General features: G+C 43.1%; 2 protein-coding genes across 2 annotated transcripts; both read right to left on the bottom strand.

Moving 5' to 3' along the window:
• Positions 1–579: 579 nt before the first annotated feature.
• On the bottom strand, positions 580–4,575 carry LOC130211707 (leucine rich adaptor protein 1-like). The gene is made up of 2 exons (XM_056442660.1): positions 4,144–4,575; positions 580–2,003 (listed from the first exon to the last, which is right to left on the bottom strand). Exons 1-2 carry the CDS (start codon positions 4,360–4,362, stop codon positions 1,614–1,616), a joined length of 609 nt encoding a protein of 202 aa, XP_056298635.1. The 5' UTR covers positions 4,363–4,575; the 3' UTR covers positions 580–1,613.
• Positions 4,576–5,178: 603 nt separating this feature from the next.
• LOC130211723 (5,6-dihydroxyindole-2-carboxylic acid oxidase-like) lies at positions 5,179–9,418 on the bottom strand. Its single transcript, XM_056442686.1, has 7 exons — positions 8,892–9,418; positions 8,110–8,432; positions 7,090–7,294; positions 6,830–6,997; positions 6,558–6,737; positions 6,314–6,460; positions 5,179–6,200 (listed from the first exon to the last, which is right to left on the bottom strand). The coding sequence occupies exons 1-7, from the start codon at positions 9,244–9,246 to the stop codon at positions 6,016–6,018; spliced, it is 1,563 nt and encodes a 520-aa protein (XP_056298661.1). The 5' UTR covers positions 9,247–9,418; the 3' UTR covers positions 5,179–6,015.
• Between the last annotated feature and the right edge of the window lie 9,926 nt (positions 9,419–19,344).

Below are 19,344 nucleotides of genomic sequence, written 5' to 3'. Positions count from 1 at the left end.
ACAAACAGTCAGTGTCCTTTGTGTAGTTTTCGGCATTTCCTGTTCCGCAAGACGTCTGCAACGCGTTCAGAAAACGTCCACACGACCCTTCAGCCATGGGTTCATGAACGGTAGTTTGAAATGAGACAAGTTGCTCACGCGAGACGGCTCTTCGGACACAGTGAGTTAATGACGAGTCATCCATGGCGGCAGCGTCCTGCTGTCAGATCCCAGTCTGAGAACCAGTGGAGCGCTGGCTCACGTGCCAAAGAGACCACGCGGCTCACCTTTCCTAGAATGACTTTCCCTGTATGGTCAGTCTGGAACTTCAATTATCTCATGAGAGATACGAAGCTAGCGAGATGCATAACATTTTTTTTTTTCTGTCTCCCTTTTTATTAGTTATTTTCGTATTAACTTCATCCAAAGCATATGGCGCTCATCAGTTTTGGTAATATGACTCCTCAGCTATTAAAATACATGCTGAATATTATCCTAAGTGGCATTCCTCTGCAATTAGCTTGGGAAGTTTAAAGGGTGCGAGACACAATCATTTGCCAAATTGAAGAAAACTCATGCAGGAAAGACTCAGACGATGTGAACAGGAGAAAAATCACAATATATTATTTCATTCAACAAAATTAACAGAAACCAATAATAAAAAAAACATGTTTTTTCTTAAAAATGCAGGCAGTGTAAAATACAAATGAGCGATCAACATAACATTTAAAGCTGAACCAACACACCTGTTTTTGATAACGGATCATTAAAATGTACACACACACACACACGTGTCCACAGTCATTAACCTCTCCCATCAGGCATCAGAGGGTTTATCTTTAAGACAATCAAATTGCTTTGGTGTTCAGTCAAGCATCTGTGCTCCGCGTGTGCTCCTAATCTCTTTCGTGTAACTGACTAATGCACACTGTGATTTAGCTTCGGAACTTCCATCAGTCGAAACATTTAAGTAAAAATAATTACAAGCTTAACTTGTGTAGCGGGTGGAGCTCAGATTTTGGCATGGATGCAAATTGCACTTGCTTGAACACTTAAACGTACCACTTTTCCACCTTAAATAGTTCACGCCACTTGAAACGTCCAATTTTCCAAGTGGCTGCTAAATCCTAATCAACTCCTTCTCTAAAAATCCGGTGATTGGGGTTGACCTGACACAAAAGCTGATGAAGAACATTTGTTGTTCAGCTTATGTTGCTACTCTCCATCACCCCATCTTCAGCAATTTTAGTCCGAGAGGTACTCCGCCTTAAAAAATAAACTGCAGAGGCATTGGATAACTCACAATAAATACAATCTTTAAAACGGAACAGAGGACCCTTTGTGGTCAATTGACCTGCATGATAAAAATATTAAGACTCAAAGAACTGTGACAGTAAGTGGCAATGGTTTGATGAGGAGTGTTCAAACCACTACATAAGGACGCTGGTTTCAGGGTGAAAAGTAACACGAGTCATTTTTGGAAAGTCTTCGCAAACACATCGGTTGTCGCTTTTGCGAGGGGAGAAATATTCCGTCAGCCGTGTTAATTTGTCAAAGTGAAGAACGCGTTTTATGAATCTTTCTTCACATAACATCTGAGTAGTCTCCGTGCCACCACTGTGCTGAGCTCGTCATTATCCGAAGCAGTAGTATTCATCCGATTCCACCCGGAGTTTCAGTGGTGATTTGCTGAAAGTATCCCCATCGATCACCGGTTTATCAACGAAACGGTCAAGGTCGCTCGGTGAGGGGTCGTCCGGGAGGTCCTCTGCGAGAGTGTCCAAGTAGCTCCCCACAGACAGACTGTCGAGCCCGTCGCTGTTGCCGTCGTTCAAGCTGTTGAAGCTCCCCCGCAGCGAGGTGCTGTCCTGGCTGTCCGACAGGCTGTACAAGCTGCCCGTCAGGCTGCCCTCTTGGCTGGCCACGCCTCCCTTGTCTTCGATGATCCAACGGATGGACTCGATGCCCTCGTTGATTGACATAAGCTGCTGCATCAGCTTCACATCGATGGCTCGGAGATGTGCCTGTGAGTTGGAGAAAAGCGTCAAGGTCACGGTACTTATGGGGTCATCCAGCATCAACAACTAGAGCTTCAACATTTCATATGGGGTGGGGTTTCATTAGCGGACTGAACCTCTGCTTCTAAACCAACATGGATGCGAGAGATGAAAGTGCTCCAAAAAATAATACAATTCTATATTAACAGGGCAATATCCAACGGCGGTTGAAGATCATGTGACATGAAGGAAAGCTCCGGATTGGCTGCTTGATGAACCTTGCGGTGAGATTTAATTTGCCAACAACTGTCAGAATTCGTATACCCTCAAATGGGCAGAACACTATGTGCCATTATGTTTAGACTATCGATCTTTGCTGTGAACAAAGAGACTTTATGTGGCACTGGAAAAAGGACATAGTCCTCGTATAACAGCACATACCAGGAAACCGTTTGCCTCCAGGACTCTGAACGACATACCGACTTAAAACAGTCTGGCCATTGATTTAACGCCCTGCCATGACAAACCGTGCCATTGACTGGGGATGGAAGTGGACAGCATATGGGGGTCAATCAAAGGGATTCCTGTGCCACTGGAAACACATCGTTAAGGAACAGCTGCAATAGCCTGCGACATTTAAAATGCGTCGGGGCAAATGAAGGTAAACAAGGCTGGTACAGAGCTCCAGACAGCTGGCTTCATACAACAGCCCTTCTTTGGACTGGATTTAAGACCTGGCTTCATTTGACTCACATTGCTTCTGGCGTGTTTGTTTTGTTAGAATAACCAGCTGCTTTACACACACACACAAGGAGCAGATGGAGTCGTATTGCTGTTTGAGTCCAAGCGGCGATCTGGTGTCAATAAGGTGGCACCAGAGGGTCGGTAGCACCAGATGAGTTTGGGCAACACAATCAGCGCTGGATAGAAACACAAGTTTAATTTGTCATATGAAAATAATAAGGGCTTATCATATCCTTTTTTCTGAACTGCACATTTCAGAGTTCATTTGCTCCTTTGATAGGCCCCTCAAGCAAAAGGTGACGATGATGTTGCAAAAGGTGTGTGTGTGTCAGACCAGGCTGATTGGATTAGTGATTAAACTGACGGGAGTTGCACCAACAGGGAAGCCCAAAATGGCTCAGATTCGAAATGATCTGTCCGACACTAATGGCGTAATTATTTATTTTTTTAAGTAAACACGCTTTTCTTCTTTTAGCAATACAATTATAAGACAGCATGGACTGTCAGGTTGAAACAGAAGCAAGTCAAACCAAGGGCTGTTCCATTTTTAAAAAACTGTTATCGGCCTGTTATGGGTCTCCGTGCCTCCGCCACATAAATGTCAGCCCATCAAAACAAACTCTCCGGGTCGATTGGTCCGTCTGCTGGCGGCGAGGCAGCTCCACTGCAGTCAACAGGAACTCGGTCAACTTGGCCATCTACTCAGGAATCCTAATACCTCTCCTGACCTTACTTAAAAAGTGGAGGTGGAGAGAGGGGGGGGGGGGGGACTCTGGATCTTCAAAACTAGAGTCTAACAAGTGAAACTTATAAAAATAATGTGATTATTGAAACAAATGTAATTTTACAGGCACTATGTCAGTTTAACTTGTTGTTTTTTCATTTTTTAAGAGTAGTTTGAATAATCAAGGTGGTGATGGAGAAAGGGGGTGTTACTCTGTGAATGGGCTCTCGCGGATTGGCCGGTTTCAGGTGCTTTATGATACAATCAGGGCCCGGAACACCAATCAGTGGAACTGTGCATCCAACTACCACGTGTTGATATGTGGACCTGTTTTGCATGAGCACCGGACATTTCCTATGAGCAGGCTGCCAAATAGTGTGATGCATTATTGGACAGAGAGGAAGGGTTTTTACTCACCTGACATTAAGCCCTGCTCAAAAAGCCGGTTTAATAATGCAGCCAATTGTACTTCCGGTTTCCTTTAGCTTAATGAGAACGGGAACTGTAACGTTCAGCATTAGTGACCTGGCTTGTAATTACAAGTCGGTGCACTTTAAATTCACTCTACACTGCAGTCATATGGTTTGTAGCACATTAGTGATATTTAACTATTGGCATGCGTCCCTTTTAAAAGGTACTTGAGCAATTCCCTGACGTTTAAACAGGCGACAGAAAATTAGTAAATAAAAAGACGCTTACCATTTCTTGTTTTAGGAACAGCATTTTGCTCTCCAGCCTCTTCAAGTCCGTATTGTCGGCGCACAGTTTGCGGTTCACGAACAGCGGCGCTGCAGACTTCTCGTGCTTGTCGGGACGCGTTCCTGCGGCGAGAGAACGAGCCAAACACTCCGGGACCTTCAGACCCAGTTTCGTCTCTATATCCTTCAAATCGGGCAAGACGGTGTTGCCCTCGTCCATCGTCAAAAGAAGAGGCAGCAGCAGCACACGTTTATACTTCGGAAGCGGAGCGAGCAGACGTGTTGACGCGCAGCACTTTGCGAGTTGGCCGGGAGGGGTGAGGTGGGGGGGAGACGCGCGCGAGCCACATCCAGGGGGGAGAGTCGGCTTTGGAGTCGCAACAGGCGCTGAACTCCCAACGGGACTGTGACTCTGCGGGCTGACAGGGCGAAGTGTTGAGCACCGGGCGGCTGTTACCGCCGACAGAGACCTCCCAATTACGCGGCTGACCAGTAGGGAGACGGTGTGACGACAGCGCGCTGCGGGTAGCCCCGCCCACGAGGGAGCTTCCTCTGACACCTGACACCTGACAGGTGAAGCGACACCGCGTTGTTATGAAAAACAAACAAACTCACCGGTTTCCTGTTTTTTCTTCTTCTTCTTTTTTTCAGGTGCTGCTTTAGAAATTAGGACTTGGTCAAATGGTTGGACTAACACGTAATATATGTCAATGTATTTCTGCAGAGACTTTTGAATGCAAGACGAACGCAGGTAAAAGAAGTGAAGCAAAATAGTGAATGCAAAAGCAACTTAAATAACCTCTAAACATGTGCCTAGAAAATGAAACAAGATTCCATGAATAAGTTGTGATTCGTTGTGTACGTAATTATGTCTGCTGAGTTTATCAATGTTTTCACCCAGTCGAACAAACCATGTGAACTTAAAAAGTAAATCCTCGAACAAAATCTGACAAAGGATACAAAACAGCCTTTATTACCATTTTGCATTAATGTTTAAAAAAATAAATAAAAAATAAAAGACGCAGGAGATGCATGATTTGAGCACATCTGATTATAATCACTTTATAGACACTTTTCTTTGAACTTTCGTGAATTACATTTCAGCTGGCCATTTGGATCAATTTATCTTAATCCATCATTTAAATACAACCCCCACTCACCTCAAAGCATATCACTCCTCCCAACAACATGACCTTTTGGAAATTGAACTCTTGCACCCCCCAGTGGTCGTCGTTGCTCCATTACACGAGCAGTGTATTTCAAACCATCACTTTGCATCGATAATTATCTACGGACTACAAACATGGCGGGACTTGTGGTCGTGTATGTTTTAATTAATTAGTTTTACGCCAATGTGTTTAAAAGCTAAATATATCAAACGGAAAATCGACATCCTTTACAGCTGATCTCCATATTACTTAGTGCATTATCAAAATCTAAACTACAGGAGGCGTCATTGCAGATCCTGAAAAGTAATTTTCAGTAAAAGCTGATAGCACCAGTTCAGCACCATCTGCTGGCACCACTGTCACACCAACACTTCCGTTGGCCATGTTCTCTTTATTTTAACACATTTTCAAACGATTGAGATCATTGCAAAACAATTATCGAAGAAGGCATCGCATACATCTAAACCTTTTCAACTCCAAAAATGCATCTTCAATGAGTGCTTCACATCTGTACTATTTGAAAAACAAAATGCAACGACACCAGCTTTGCTATAGGGACATGAATGTAGCCAAAATAGATTGTTGACGCATTGAATAACCTACACAAGCTCTTCAGTGAGAACAGACCCGTGTTTCAACAACCTGCACCGCTGTGTGACGTTCAAAGTAGAGAGAAGAGAGAGGCTCATGTTCACACAACGATCTTAGACCACGGATTGGCTTTTGTCATCGTCGTAGCGCTGGTAGTGGTCTCCGAGCAGAGGCTGGTGGCCCTCCATCTTGCGAGACTTGGCACGCACGGCACACGTGACGGCGAACACGACCGCGACCAGCACGAGGGCAGAGACTATCGCCATGGTGAGGATTTCAGTCATACTGAAAGCTTGAGCTGGAGAGAGGAGGAGGATTACTACCTTTCGGCATCTGGATTTGTTCAAAGGCACGACTGAAAGCAGACCTGTGGAAATGTGCAGAGCACGAGAAATCATTCAAAAGAAATACCTGGCCATTCAGCTTCGTAAGAGTAACCAAGATTTTCAGGGGCAGTCAAAAACATCTCGGCGTTAGTCACCGGAGGCCAGAAAGGCACCATGTTGTAGCCTCTGTTGTGACCGATGGGGGCATTTTCTTCGGGATACAGAGAGGAATCTGTCAAGAAATACTTAAAGTTAGCCAATATGATCGCCATGCTACATATTTAGCAGTACAAATAAGCAGATTTCATGAAGTAAAAAACGAAGAAAACCTGGACTGTGTCTTTTCAACCATTCATCAAATATAGCGTCGGTGTAGGTGTGCAACAGGACGAAGATGGGGTCATTGGGGGAGAGGTGAGTCTGTCCTCCCGTCCCGTTCAGGAACAGATGGGCCAGGTTGTGCAGGCTCCTCACCGCGGGGTCATAGTTCCCCTGGGGGGCGCTGTAGCCTGCCGACAAAACAACACGAAAACGCACAAACATTGTATGTCAGTGTGAAAAAACACACAGTTATGACAGAAATGTCTTCAACGTGGCTCACCTTCAATCGTGTTTCGGAAGCTTTCGGAGGAAGTGGAGTAGTAAGGGGGCGTGTCAAAAGCGTTGACCTGCAGACAGTCGGCCACATCCTTCGGCTCCGGGAGACGCTGGACCATCGGCCTGTCGACGTTCCCCGCGGGGTTCCTCCTGATGGGAGACGTTTCGGTGCCTGGGAGGAGGCGGGAACCAAATTAAATACACATTTGCTTTAACAGCCTAAGGGGGGCGCACTGTGGCTCGGTGAATAAACAAGCGCCTCACTGTTGCAGATGGTTCCCAGTGTGTCGTAGTCTTCCACGCTCTCACATATGACTCTCCACTGGGAGAAGAGGGAGTTGGTGCTGAGGGAATTCATGTCAAAGCTGCTCCTGGCTCCCATCAGGTCATCCGTGCAGATGTCGCAGGTGCTCCCACCGATGGCAAAGTTCCAGTAGGGCAGGGCGAAGGAGGGGTCCTGCAGCATGTCCTGGTTGTTGGAAATGCATAAACGAAAGCATGGCCGAGTTATTCATGCGAACGTGAAGATCAAGGCTCGGCGTTTGCTCGAGGCTTTATTTTTTCTCATGTTGCTGACGATGTGTTTCCACCTCCTTGGGTAACGTGTCAATGTGTATTTAGAGCTTTGGTAACGGAGTCACTGCACGCAATACATCGCTTATCATTTCCTCACACACTCTGACATTTGCTTTAACCCTGAAACACTCACCTCGGGGGACAATGTGTTTGCACTGCATACAGGACTACAGATGAAAAATAGCCTCTTGGCTAACTCTGGCACATTTACTGCAATGTTTTTATCAATGTGCACTGTCCCTTATTAAATAAACCATTTAAATAAAACATCTGAATATTATACATCTAATGATATTAGTTTTCTAAAAGCCTTTGCGAAAACCATTTTAGGATCTCTAATAACTTAACATGATATAGAATATGTCTAAAAAAAAAAAAAAGAGAACACACATGCAACTATAGGGAAACAGCAACGATGATGGATTTAGAAACTTGCAAAGAAAATACTTTTTTTGGAAGTTGAAGTGTGATTGCTTTCATACAACTATATAGTGCAAAAAAACAATACTTTCAGTTAAACCGATACTTTTAATGGAGTATAAAAAAATACCATTAGTTCTGGTTTCTTCATCAATACAGTTGGGGGGGAAATTCACACAAACATAAACAAGCTGGGATAATTTCAAGATGTGAATAGGCAATGGCCCAGCAAACCATTGAGCATGTGATGACGTCACATTACTCCACCGGTCACACCTCTTAGCTTACCTGCATGTCTCGCTCCAGCTGCAGCAGGTGGAACCTGTGCCAAGTGACAAAACCGGGGCCCTCGTGGGAGAAGTCCACTCCCCCGAAACTGGCCTGCCCCGCACCCAGGAACGTCTTGCTGACCGAGAAGTAGTGGGTCCACACGAAGTAATTGTAGACGGTGATGTTCTCGAACTGCGCGGTGTTCTCGTCGGGCCCGAAGATCTCTGGGTAGCGCCGCGTGGCGATCACCAGGTCGGGGTGCACCGTGCGCTTGGCCTGGTCCAGCGCGCTCACGAAGGCCAGTTTCTCAGCCGCGCTGAGCTGCATCACGTTTCTTCTTACTGGGGGATTAAGGAAGAGGTAAAGTGGATTAACTCACCCAGTCATGCGGTAATTTGGGGATCAGTTTTTAACGACTGGGGAAATAAGTACAGAAAATGCGCGTAAAAAGGGAGGTTTTAATTAATTATTTTTTTCAATAAAATGCCATTTTCTCATTTTCAGGGCTGTGACAATTTAAAAGAAATTCAGCTTGTTTCATGGAGCAATAATGTGAATTCATGTTGGTAAAATAATACATTTTAGCTGTAGGCTACAATTGTTAAAGGGTTAGGCAATAAACGAGCCACAATCCGTTCATTTTGCTTGGCGTGGTGTCCGAAAGGAGTGGTGAACTGCCACTGAGCAACAATACAGAATCATACCAGCCCCAGATTTGCCATGTCTCCTCTTAACTTGAGTTAGACTCACTATCCGACAACATTTGTTTGGGAAGATTTCCCCAGGCGTTGGGCACTTACCAACAGAAATCCGCTGGTCACAGCCGGGCCCCGTCCATCCGTGTCTGCAGCGGCCGCAGTTATAGCCGCTGAAGTTTCCGTTACACTGACAGGTGCGGTTAAAGAAACGGATTGGCCATCGTTCCCGGTCATCCCGTCCGTCGTGCGGGTACTGAGGACCGTGCGGGCGCGCGTCCACCGTGATGGGCAAGCACTGCCCGCGCCCTTCGCTGGAGACACACGGGTCGTCGTTGAGTCCAGAGGGCGACGGACAGCACTGTCCACTCCGGAGTCCTTCGGGTGTCACACACTCTCTGGGGAACTGAGCGCTCACGACCACCGCGCCCACCAGCACCAAGCAATAGGACTGCCACATTTCTCCAAAAACGGTTTTCAGATTTTACGCACGGGTGATTTGGAGTCGGATTTACCGACCGATGATTTACCTGTAAAAATGCACTTAAACTTTATTCTAAATTAATGTGAATCACAGCATAAATACTTTTATCTGTGTAGGCCTAATCAACGTCCCCTTCCACGCGCCCAGCCTCCTGCTTCCTTCCCTCAAACCGGTGAACCTTAAATACCAGATTAGCGCATGACCGGATTTTCTCCCACGTGATATCATCACACAACTTTATATTTCCAACTGGGCATAGAGGGAGAGAAAGTGTGATCCCTCATGAAAAGTATTCTTCTTCTAAAAAGCTCACCGGACTCCAAGAGTTGCCTCAATGAGTCCAACATTAAATGAGGGTTGAAATCTACGAAATTGTGTCATCTTAAAACACACATTACGATACATTAGTTGACCTATATCAACTTTAATATGTGTTCATGGATTAAGGTTTCACTATGCGTTCATGAGCACTTATGAAAATGATTTTGTCATGAAGTGGCACTGGTAGCCCTTTATAAAATGTAGCCGCTGGCACACTAATAGATGTTTGTGGAATTCAAATAAACAACTTGCTGCTGTACGCAAACTCAAATACATGTCTTGTTTATTATAATATATTTACTATTTCACTTATAAGCTTTCACCTCTGTCCAAAACCAAATCGAAAAAGCAATAACTAACCATGAATATGTTATTGTATTACCCTGATTGTCGTTTCCAGCGATAGAAGAAGAATAAGAGGTTCATGTGTTTGCTCGAGTGATTGTATTTCGGGTCATTTGATTCCTCAAGAATGCCTCTCTCTCTCTTCCTCTCCCCCACCTCAAGGCTGCTTGTGCTGCCATGAGCATGTGAGACATGAGGGCATTTACTCTAATAAAAATATATCCTGAAGGAATGCACAACTATGACTTCTACGTTTCAAAATCAATGAAAAAACAGATGTAGTTCACATACATAAAATATTTTTCATGAATCATATTCAAAAATATCTTTTGTGGTATTTGCCAAAGCGGGCACATTTTTTAAAGGCATTGAACATTCACGAGCGCTATAGGCGTACTAGAGAGATTTATTATTATACTTCGATTAAGTTAAAAAACTTCCTGACATCCTGACCTCTGGTCTCTAGTAGAGGACAAACTCCAGTAATGGATGCACAACTCCATATGATACAGATCAATAGCATCTTCCTGGATGCTAAAGATGAGAGAAATACAGCAGTCTTTTCATCTGACTGTTGAGTTGGTTGACACAAGGCCTCCATGTTTGTTTGTATTCAGGCACTTTCAGTGTCGGACATATCAGAGTTGTCATAATGACAAACTGGATGTTCATTTGAACACTCCAGACAAGATGCGGACCGGCAATTACGATACCCCCAGCATGACGTGAATGCAGCACGAGACCCTTCATGCCTGGTAAATGACCATATCTTACAAACTCCATTTTAAATTATGTTGGACACATTTTACGCCAATTAGAGCCAATGCTGGGATGTGACATCATCTGGTTTATTTTAGTATACCTATAGAGTGGTATTATTCTTGACAAGTAAACTGATATCTGTGTGTAAAACTGGTGGTGAGCCCCATCAGTCAAATAATGTGAAAACTCCAGATGAAAGCAAGAGTGAAAACATGTTGTGTGTCTTACCACTCGCTGCTCCCCTGACATACTTGTTGCATACCTTATAAACTGACTTTGCTTTTTAATTCTCCCCTGGACCGCCCCTCCAGTGTGTGCACTGTTTGTTTATTTGCTTCAGTTTTGTGCAGGTGGAGGAGCCGGGCTGAAGACTAAACACTCAGTTTAAATGAGCTGATGACACTAGTGGCAAAATCTGAAGTTTTTTGGCATTCTGCAACTTTAACCTCGGCACATTTCTTGAGAGGGATAACGATTGGCTGTTATTGTTGACAAAACTAACAGCTAACCTCGAGAATAAACAAAAGGTCGGGGCCATGTTTCAAATGTCTCTGAGTGGTTAAAGGTTTTACCAATGAGGGATTTATATAACTTTTCAAGGCTCAAAGAGGTAAAGGTTTCCAATATTTCACACCCCAAATGTGTTTGTGATGGAATGAATACACATATTAAGAATAATTTTCCTTATTTTCTCACAACCCCTGTGATTCATCTTGTGACTGACTCCCTGGGCTGGGAGCCACTGGACGAAACGACCTTATGGTATCAAAAGGAGAATTCATTCCCAACAGTCAAATGCTTCATAGATATCGATGCGCACGTATTAATTGAAGAGCAAAATACAGAATTGTATCAGTACTAGGGGCATCTTTTTACGTGAAATGAGTTGCTTATACCACGTTTGTACATTTACTTAAGGATTTTGAATGCTGATGATATAATGCAGAATATCTACAGTGTTGTATTGGTACATTTACTTCAGTAAAGGATACAAGTACTCTTTCCACCCCAGGTTTAAATAATATAGATAACCTTGTCATGAACCTTGTCACATGTGTTTCACGTTGGTTATCATTTTTCCAGTTGCATGCATTGTTTTATAATTGGGGCGTGATGGCGAGGATTACACAAAGCTAGCGCTAAGCTCATTCTCATGAAGTACACTTCAACAATACAGCCACATTCCTCATGTGTGCAGTTCCCATGTTCCCCTGCAGAATGAGCAGGAGACTCATTAGCGTGTGATTGATATTATGACCATTTAAATATATTTTGTCTAGAGACTAGTTTTCGACAAATGTTTTAAAAAACGTCAAGATGAATAACGTAATAGTCCTAATGATCAATTAATTTTGACCTTAGCGTCTTATCCTGGCCTTAAATTCATTTTTCTGTGATTTACCATCATCATCATGGCTATTTATTAATTCAAAGAGCGATTGACCTGAAAATGCACTCCAGTGTTTTTAGTCCATTTTGAGTTGAGCAGCCATCTATTTCACGATCAAGTAAGAAGTTGATTATCTCCAAAGATAATTTGTCAACTATTTTTAAATGTGTTCATGTTAGTTTGGTTCAACAGTGATGATAACATCTTAATTTAAAGGTCAGGGATCATGTTGTAGTGATCTGACGTATTACATGGAAATCAAGACGGCAAACTGTAACCATGTGTAAGAATGCAACACATTGGTTCGACTGCATCTCTTGTGCACACATCCCCTCTGTTCGTCCCGTGACCATTTAGCTCTCATCCGACGACCATTTCGTCTACACTCCCCCCCTCTACCAGACTGTGTGTGTGCACGTCAGTGCATGCGTATAAACCTTGGGCAGGATAGAAGATCATGTGAGAAGATGTGACTTGGGCTAAATGGTAATCATTGCCTTAGGTAAAAATGGCACAGTGGGAGTCATTAGGAGGGAGCTAAACAAGCGGTTCATATGACTGCCCCCCCCCCCCCCCCCTCTCAAGACAATGCCTGCTACTGTATGCCATTCTCTTTCACTTTCCCATCGCAGGCGGTCTTCATGCTGTTCATTTATCCTCAGCCTTTCCCCCATGTTCATTTGCTTCATTTTGAGAAAAAATAGAAAACTGAAAAGAATGAGTCCCAGTGAACACACTGTTACAGCTTGAGGCATCTCCGGACAATCCAGTGAGAGTCCACAGCAGTGCTCGGTTTCTTTTCACAAACCGTTGTCTTTTTAGCACTTAGATAGTTTCCTCACGTTAACCAACTTATTTCCACCCAACCATGCTGTTTCCCTAACCTATATGAAGTAATTATGCCTAAACTATCTCAAAGTAATATCAGATGATAACATGCATGTTATTTGTAACAGTTGGTGGGGACCTATCAACCTGATTTTTCAGAAAAAAACACATCTGCTTCCGCTCTGCAAATGTTAAAAGTTGGGTTACGTTTCTGTATTTTATTTAAACACAAAAACTTTTGAGATATTGTGATACAGCAGTTTTACAGAAAGTTCACTTCCTAATTTAGCTGGGAGAGAATGGAGATCCATCCTGCGGTACCGTCTGGCCACAGAATGAAGCAGACTCAAACCAGAGCGCTGAGGGTGTAGCGGTAGAGGAGTGTGTGTGTGTGTGTGTGAGGGGGTCTTTCTCATAGCATCCGGCTCAGAGCATTTGTTGTGCTTCATTTATTAAAGGTCGTGCATTCCATCATTTGCATTCACCAGCAGCTGTAATTGCAAATTGTAAACTGTGGGCCCAAAAATAATGATAGAGAATGCATTTTGATTTCCCTGCGTGCTATCCCAAATGAAATACCAAAACTAATGCAAAGACCAACAATGCGATATAAATGCACTTCCGGTCTGTTAACCCACGGCAACTACATTTCTGACATACATTTGCGGGGGTCATGACCTCATATTTGAGCCAAGGAGAAATCAATTTTGAGCCTTGAATGAAAAACAAACTCCATTAAGTTTTTACATGATAACTGGCACAGAAATAAAAATCAGCCGGGGAATAAGGGAATGCATTTCTATTATAAATAGTATACGCCCATGTGCTGGGAAAGACAACAGAGACTTGTCAACAATAAAACAATGAATTATCACAAAGCAATAAGTGTGCCAACAGTCCAAAGTTTGAGTTCCAACACAATTGAGTTGTCCTGGAACGTGGCAGCAGTAAATGTGACAGAATACAACATCTTAGGATTCAACAGGTAGTAAATAAACAAAGTGAAACTTCAAAAAGGGTTGTTTCTTTTCTTCAAATAAAACCAGCGTTCAACTTTGCTTAAAATGGATCTCTTTATTGTTGGTGTAATACCGTCTGAAAACCAGCAGAGGGCAGTAACATCTTATGTAAAGAGGTGTGCCAAGACAAGCGTCCATTCTGGGTTTACAGCAGTTCTGGGTGGGGATCCACCCCTGTGCACATCCTTTATACTTTATATTATGGACACACAATTACAATTTGTTCAGCCAACATTGTAGCTATAAATGACCTCAATCTCGAAGAATATGACTCTGATATGACAACTTATGTGGCTTTCAATTCCTTTCCTAACATTTAAAATCTTAATAGTGTCCCAACCCCAAGTTTACAGGCAATATGATGCAAGTAAAAAAACAAACTAGTTTGGAACTTTTAGCCGCTGTACTTCACATCAGTGTTGCAGAAATACAAAATAAGCACTTTATATTAAAGTCGGAGAAGACTTCATTTCTTTCGCCAACGAACTTCTCAGAAGGTAGTGCCAGCTCGAGGTAAACTGACACGCTGACGAATAGCAGGGGTTAGTACCTCAAATGAAGGCCTCCACGAATATCGGTATACTGTCTACTTAGCACATGCACAGGCATCTTAAATCGGCTGCTTTCCAATACCAAAGCACTTCAGGTGATTAACATGGCAATAATTTAGGTGCCTTGACCGGGCATTGGCAATAAAATACGGAGATCTACCGCCCAGACTGCTGCAACCACTTGATTGCTTTTTAACAGTCATTAGTCTAGCGGGAGCCTCTTGAAAGGGCATCATTTTTCTGTCAGTCCTTCGCTCGACTTCAGAGTTCTTCACTGATGTATGAAAAGGAGGGCGGATATTGACAGGTACTGTAAATGGGTGAGGTGAGGGTAATTCAGCGGGAGCCGCCTGTGTCACAGATAATCGCAGACAGCGGGGGTAATTAGTGAGGAACACTAGTCTTGCTCCAGGATGTAGCAGGGCAACAGCTGGGTCGGGAGGTTGTGCCAGCCTCAGCCAATTAAAACGCTGCACTGAAGTAAATGATGACAGACAGAGGTTAAGATGGACCCCGCTCATCATTACTGGTGCGTCAAATGAGGATCAATCATTGGACCTCTGGGGTCAAATTCTGTGCATAAAAAGTAATGTATTTCATTTGTATTTGACTGACATCGGTGTGTGTGGGTGTGTCTTGGTTAACCAATTGGTGTGGCTTCTTTTCACACAGAAACATTTCAAGCTATCGTCGGGAAAGCTCACCAGGACAGATCTCGAGTCATGCCCTAGCCAGCTGTTTGAATATATTGAAATCACTCATCCTCTTTCCACTATGCAAAGCACGCATGCTGGAGAGAGCTGCTATGCTCAAACTTCCAGAGTACGCCTTGGAGGTGGGTCACATCGGATCCCCACCCCACCACAAATGAGCCTCATCAAAGTTTGTTCACCACCAGACCACTTACTCCAAAGTTCACAAGTACAATTGATCAGTATCAATCATCAGATCTTTATAGATTACAAACAAACTTCTGAGGCCAATCCATTGAATGGAATACCTGACCGATCAACACATCGATGCCAAACGTCTGCCTTGCTAATTCAATCTCAATGATGTACACAATGGCTTAGCAGAACCAGAGATATTTAAGGGAAATGAAATTATTATATTCTTGTTAACATGTTACCCAACCATATTTTGCTGCTGAATTCTCCCTTTTATCGAACGCCCAATACGTTTTCCAACTCATGTTCTGAGTTGCCCAACACACTACGGGTCTTGCTGATACCATCATTAGTCATCCCCTTATGTGTTGCCTCCGAAGACAGCTATAAAGCCCACAGGCACCACAGACAAAGGATTGATATAAAGGATACAGAGGATCAAATAAATTCCCAGATCTAGATTCCACTAAAACTCTTTCTAATCACTAAGTGCACATTGTTTGGACAATGTTCTTTGAAGGAACATTTCAGATTTCCCAGGTTTGTCCAGTGAGAAATATTTCCCGGCATGTACAGTAGAGTGCTGTATTACTGGAGTATAGAGCAATTCACCTCACTCTGTGGGCGGATGAGAGTCAGACGCCGATGTGGCAAGTCTGACAGACGGAAGGGCGACACCTGTCAGGGTGAGGCACGCAGGAACAACATAATAAATCCCAAAATATGCTCCTCACTCCTTGTGATTATGGAGTTGAGGACAGTTCATCTCTATAAAAATGTCACACTCCCCTTTGTGCCGCGTCACGTTTTGTGATTCCAGCTTTTCCCAAACCCAGAATAGATTAGCAACATGTTAATTTGTGCCCAAAAGTATGTGAACACGCTTCCCTCTCATCTTTATGCGGTGGAGTTTTTCTGAAGGGAATTAATTCTGCAGAGCGTCTTTAATATAGACCATTGATCGGTTGCCGCGTCTTTGGTTTGGTAGAAACTTAAACAAGACACACGCACACAAAAATGCAACGCTTCCCCGTGTTCATGATGTCAGGGTGGAGTGGGACAATGTTTTTATGAACACACACCACTCATTAAATCTATGAACAAACTCTCAAAGGTGACGTAGATTAGTTAGAAAATACTTATTTTTAATGAGACGTAAAGGAAACGCATGCATGTATTTATGGAGCCGACGGAAGATGAGAGCAAAACATTGCCGCTCAAGCTCAAGCTCGGCATAGCTGGGTCACTTGTGGAGTGGGCCAAGGTAGATTATTAGCATCTCAAAGGAAGCATTTTACTCATCGCTATTGTTAAAACCATCCAGGTCTGCACATTTATTCTCTCTTTAACACTCCCAGATGTGATGAGATGCTGGCGAACGGCATTCACCTGCCGCAGTCTCCCTGTACCTCACTCGGGTGGCGAGTCATTTATTAGCGCTCCATTATGCCGTGTAGCCAAATGTATTTCATTTGTTATGCGTGCCGGGGTGACAAAGGTGGAAATGTTCTTGCTAATTTAATGCCTATTGAGAAAGAAAATTGGATCTACTTCAGGGAGCCGGGATGAGTATCGAGACGCCCGAGCTGACAATTTCTGCCCAAGATTAATTAAAATGAAATTTCCTTGGGACCTGTCGCCCATCTCCTGTTCATATTTCTTCATAATTGGAATCACAGTCAGTCTCTGGAGGAGGGAGGAGGAAGGGGTTTTCTGGGATGTTTCTGGGAACCAGCAGGTGATTTGCTGAGGTTTGCACCGGGGACGGTCTGATTGTGACACCCCCCCCCACACACACACACACAATCTAATTTCTGCAAGCAGGCGACATGAGGGCCTTACAGTATAGCTGAGGCAGAGTGAAGGAGACATTCGACATACAGTGTTGAGCTGGACTCATGCATAACTAACAGGCAGTAACATGAATGTATACCAGATTATTTTATATGCTGGCACAGCATGAGCAAAACACAAGTCACAGCAACAAGCCATTGCACTTTAAAATTCCAGACAGGTGTGCTCCTTTCATTCGGCTGGGCGCTCACCGACAGTTTGATGATCGATTAAAACGGCAGCGCCACCAAAGCCAAAGATGTGGCGCCACAGGGGCCTTTAGTTTACCACATTTATCGTTTTATTGTCAGTTTTATGTGTTTCGTAAAAAAAAAAAAATTAAAGGGCCTTCATCAGTTCAACTTAATGAACTTGTTGCCGCCTGAACTTTTATTATATTACAGCTATAATAATCCAAGTTTGTAATTTTGGTATTAAGACCGAAAACATCCGCTCATTAAAACAGAGCAGGGGGCCACGGGAAAGCAAAAGTTGATCTATCTAGTTCATCTATTAAGCGGCTACTCTGCAGACTAATTCAACGTACCACTTAATCGACTTTAAGTATGACTTAATACAGCAGAAAGGCTGTTACAAACTACATATGTGGGATTTCATTATATTTAATATTAACTATTGAGTTGCCTTATGGGAATTGTAGGATCCTGCATATCTTGGAGTTCTACCCACAAATGTAAGGATTTCTTGGTCTGTACTGCATCAGCGTTGACCCTGTCTCTCTCTTGTAAAACTAAATTACTGGCAAATCACAACATTTACTGGATCTAGCTTCTGAAATATGAAGATTTGCTGTTTTTTGCGGCTGCTTCGGGGATGTTGGTGTGCAACGTGACAATAACCTTCTTGTTATTTGTATCAGTTTGCAGATGATCATTTTATCAGTGTTGCAGTCACCACAGTAATTGCTGAGATGAAGGAGCATCGCTAAATGTAGGTCAGATGGTCTGCTTTCATCTTCTCTTCAAAACCGGACTTTTACTTTTTTTTAACAGCTTTCTGGGATCTAAGCATTTAACTTACCGAGTACAAAGTTAGGGTTAGGGTAGGAATCATGGCCAAACCTTTGAAAAAAATACTCAAGTGGTGATAATCCAGCATCGTCCTCAAAAGCAGTCTTCTGATCATTTTTATGCTCATTGATTAGCAGTTGTCTCACACCACAGAGAACATTCAAGTAACTCATTTAAGTCGAGCACGATCCTTCCGCCTCTTCCTTTTCCAACCATTCTGTAATCCTTGGTCAAAAGATCAAGCTTCTTTCTCACTTTTCTCTGTAGACGGGAGCTTCAGTACTGTCACTGGATGGAGTTGGGTTATCTGTAAAGTCTGGTCTGTTTTTGTCTCTTTTTAGTTGGTCAAAGCCAAACTGTTCATAAGTTAAATGAAGGTTTCTGTGGGAATTAAGGGCTCTTTTAAAAGTGACTGAAAAAGCAAGTGTACGCGCACACACACACACACACACCTGTTAGAAAAGAGAGAGAGCATGGAAGAGACCGAGGGAGACAATGAGAAAGAGAGAGTCTCCTCAGAAGAAACTGAACCAAATAATAATTAAACAAGAGCGAGGAAACAGGAACACAAACAAAGAAATGCAGACTGTTGCAAAGATAAACTCTTTAAACAAACAACTGGGATTCCTACAACTAATTAAGGACCTACATAGAACATACATTTGTCATTGTTTCTCTTTGTAGATTTATTCTTAACACACATTATAGCGCAAACAAAGCAACAAGCTTTTGTAAATATGTACTTTTTATGTGTTTAGGAAAAGTTAGAGATTCAGATTGTTTATTTTAAATCTTTGCAACAGGCTATGGAAGTATTTGCTGCTACTATGCAAATAACCTTTTTACCCTAAGGTCCAGAATGTGTTTGCTATTTGTCAGGACCATTTGCTTTGGTTAAGAACACGCTGCTTGGAACCTTGGGTATGAATATTTAAAATGACTGCTTTGGTATTGGAACAAATAGGTGCATGAACCCACATTAAACCCAATTAACCCCAAACATCCTCATCTTATTATTAGACAGTGTTCATTGCGATTTAGGAAATTCTCAAGAGTTTGTGCTTTTGATTAAAACAATTATTTGGAGTGTTTCAAACTGAACCAGAA

The sequence above is a fragment of the Pseudoliparis swirei genome, chromosome 21, assembly GCF_029220125.1.
Source record: "Pseudoliparis swirei isolate HS2019 ecotype Mariana Trench chromosome 21, NWPU_hadal_v1, whole genome shotgun sequence".
In the NCBI taxonomy this organism is placed as follows: domain Eukaryota; kingdom Metazoa; phylum Chordata; class Actinopteri; order Perciformes; family Liparidae; genus Pseudoliparis; species Pseudoliparis swirei.
This window is presented reverse-complemented; position numbering and strand designations above follow the sequence as displayed.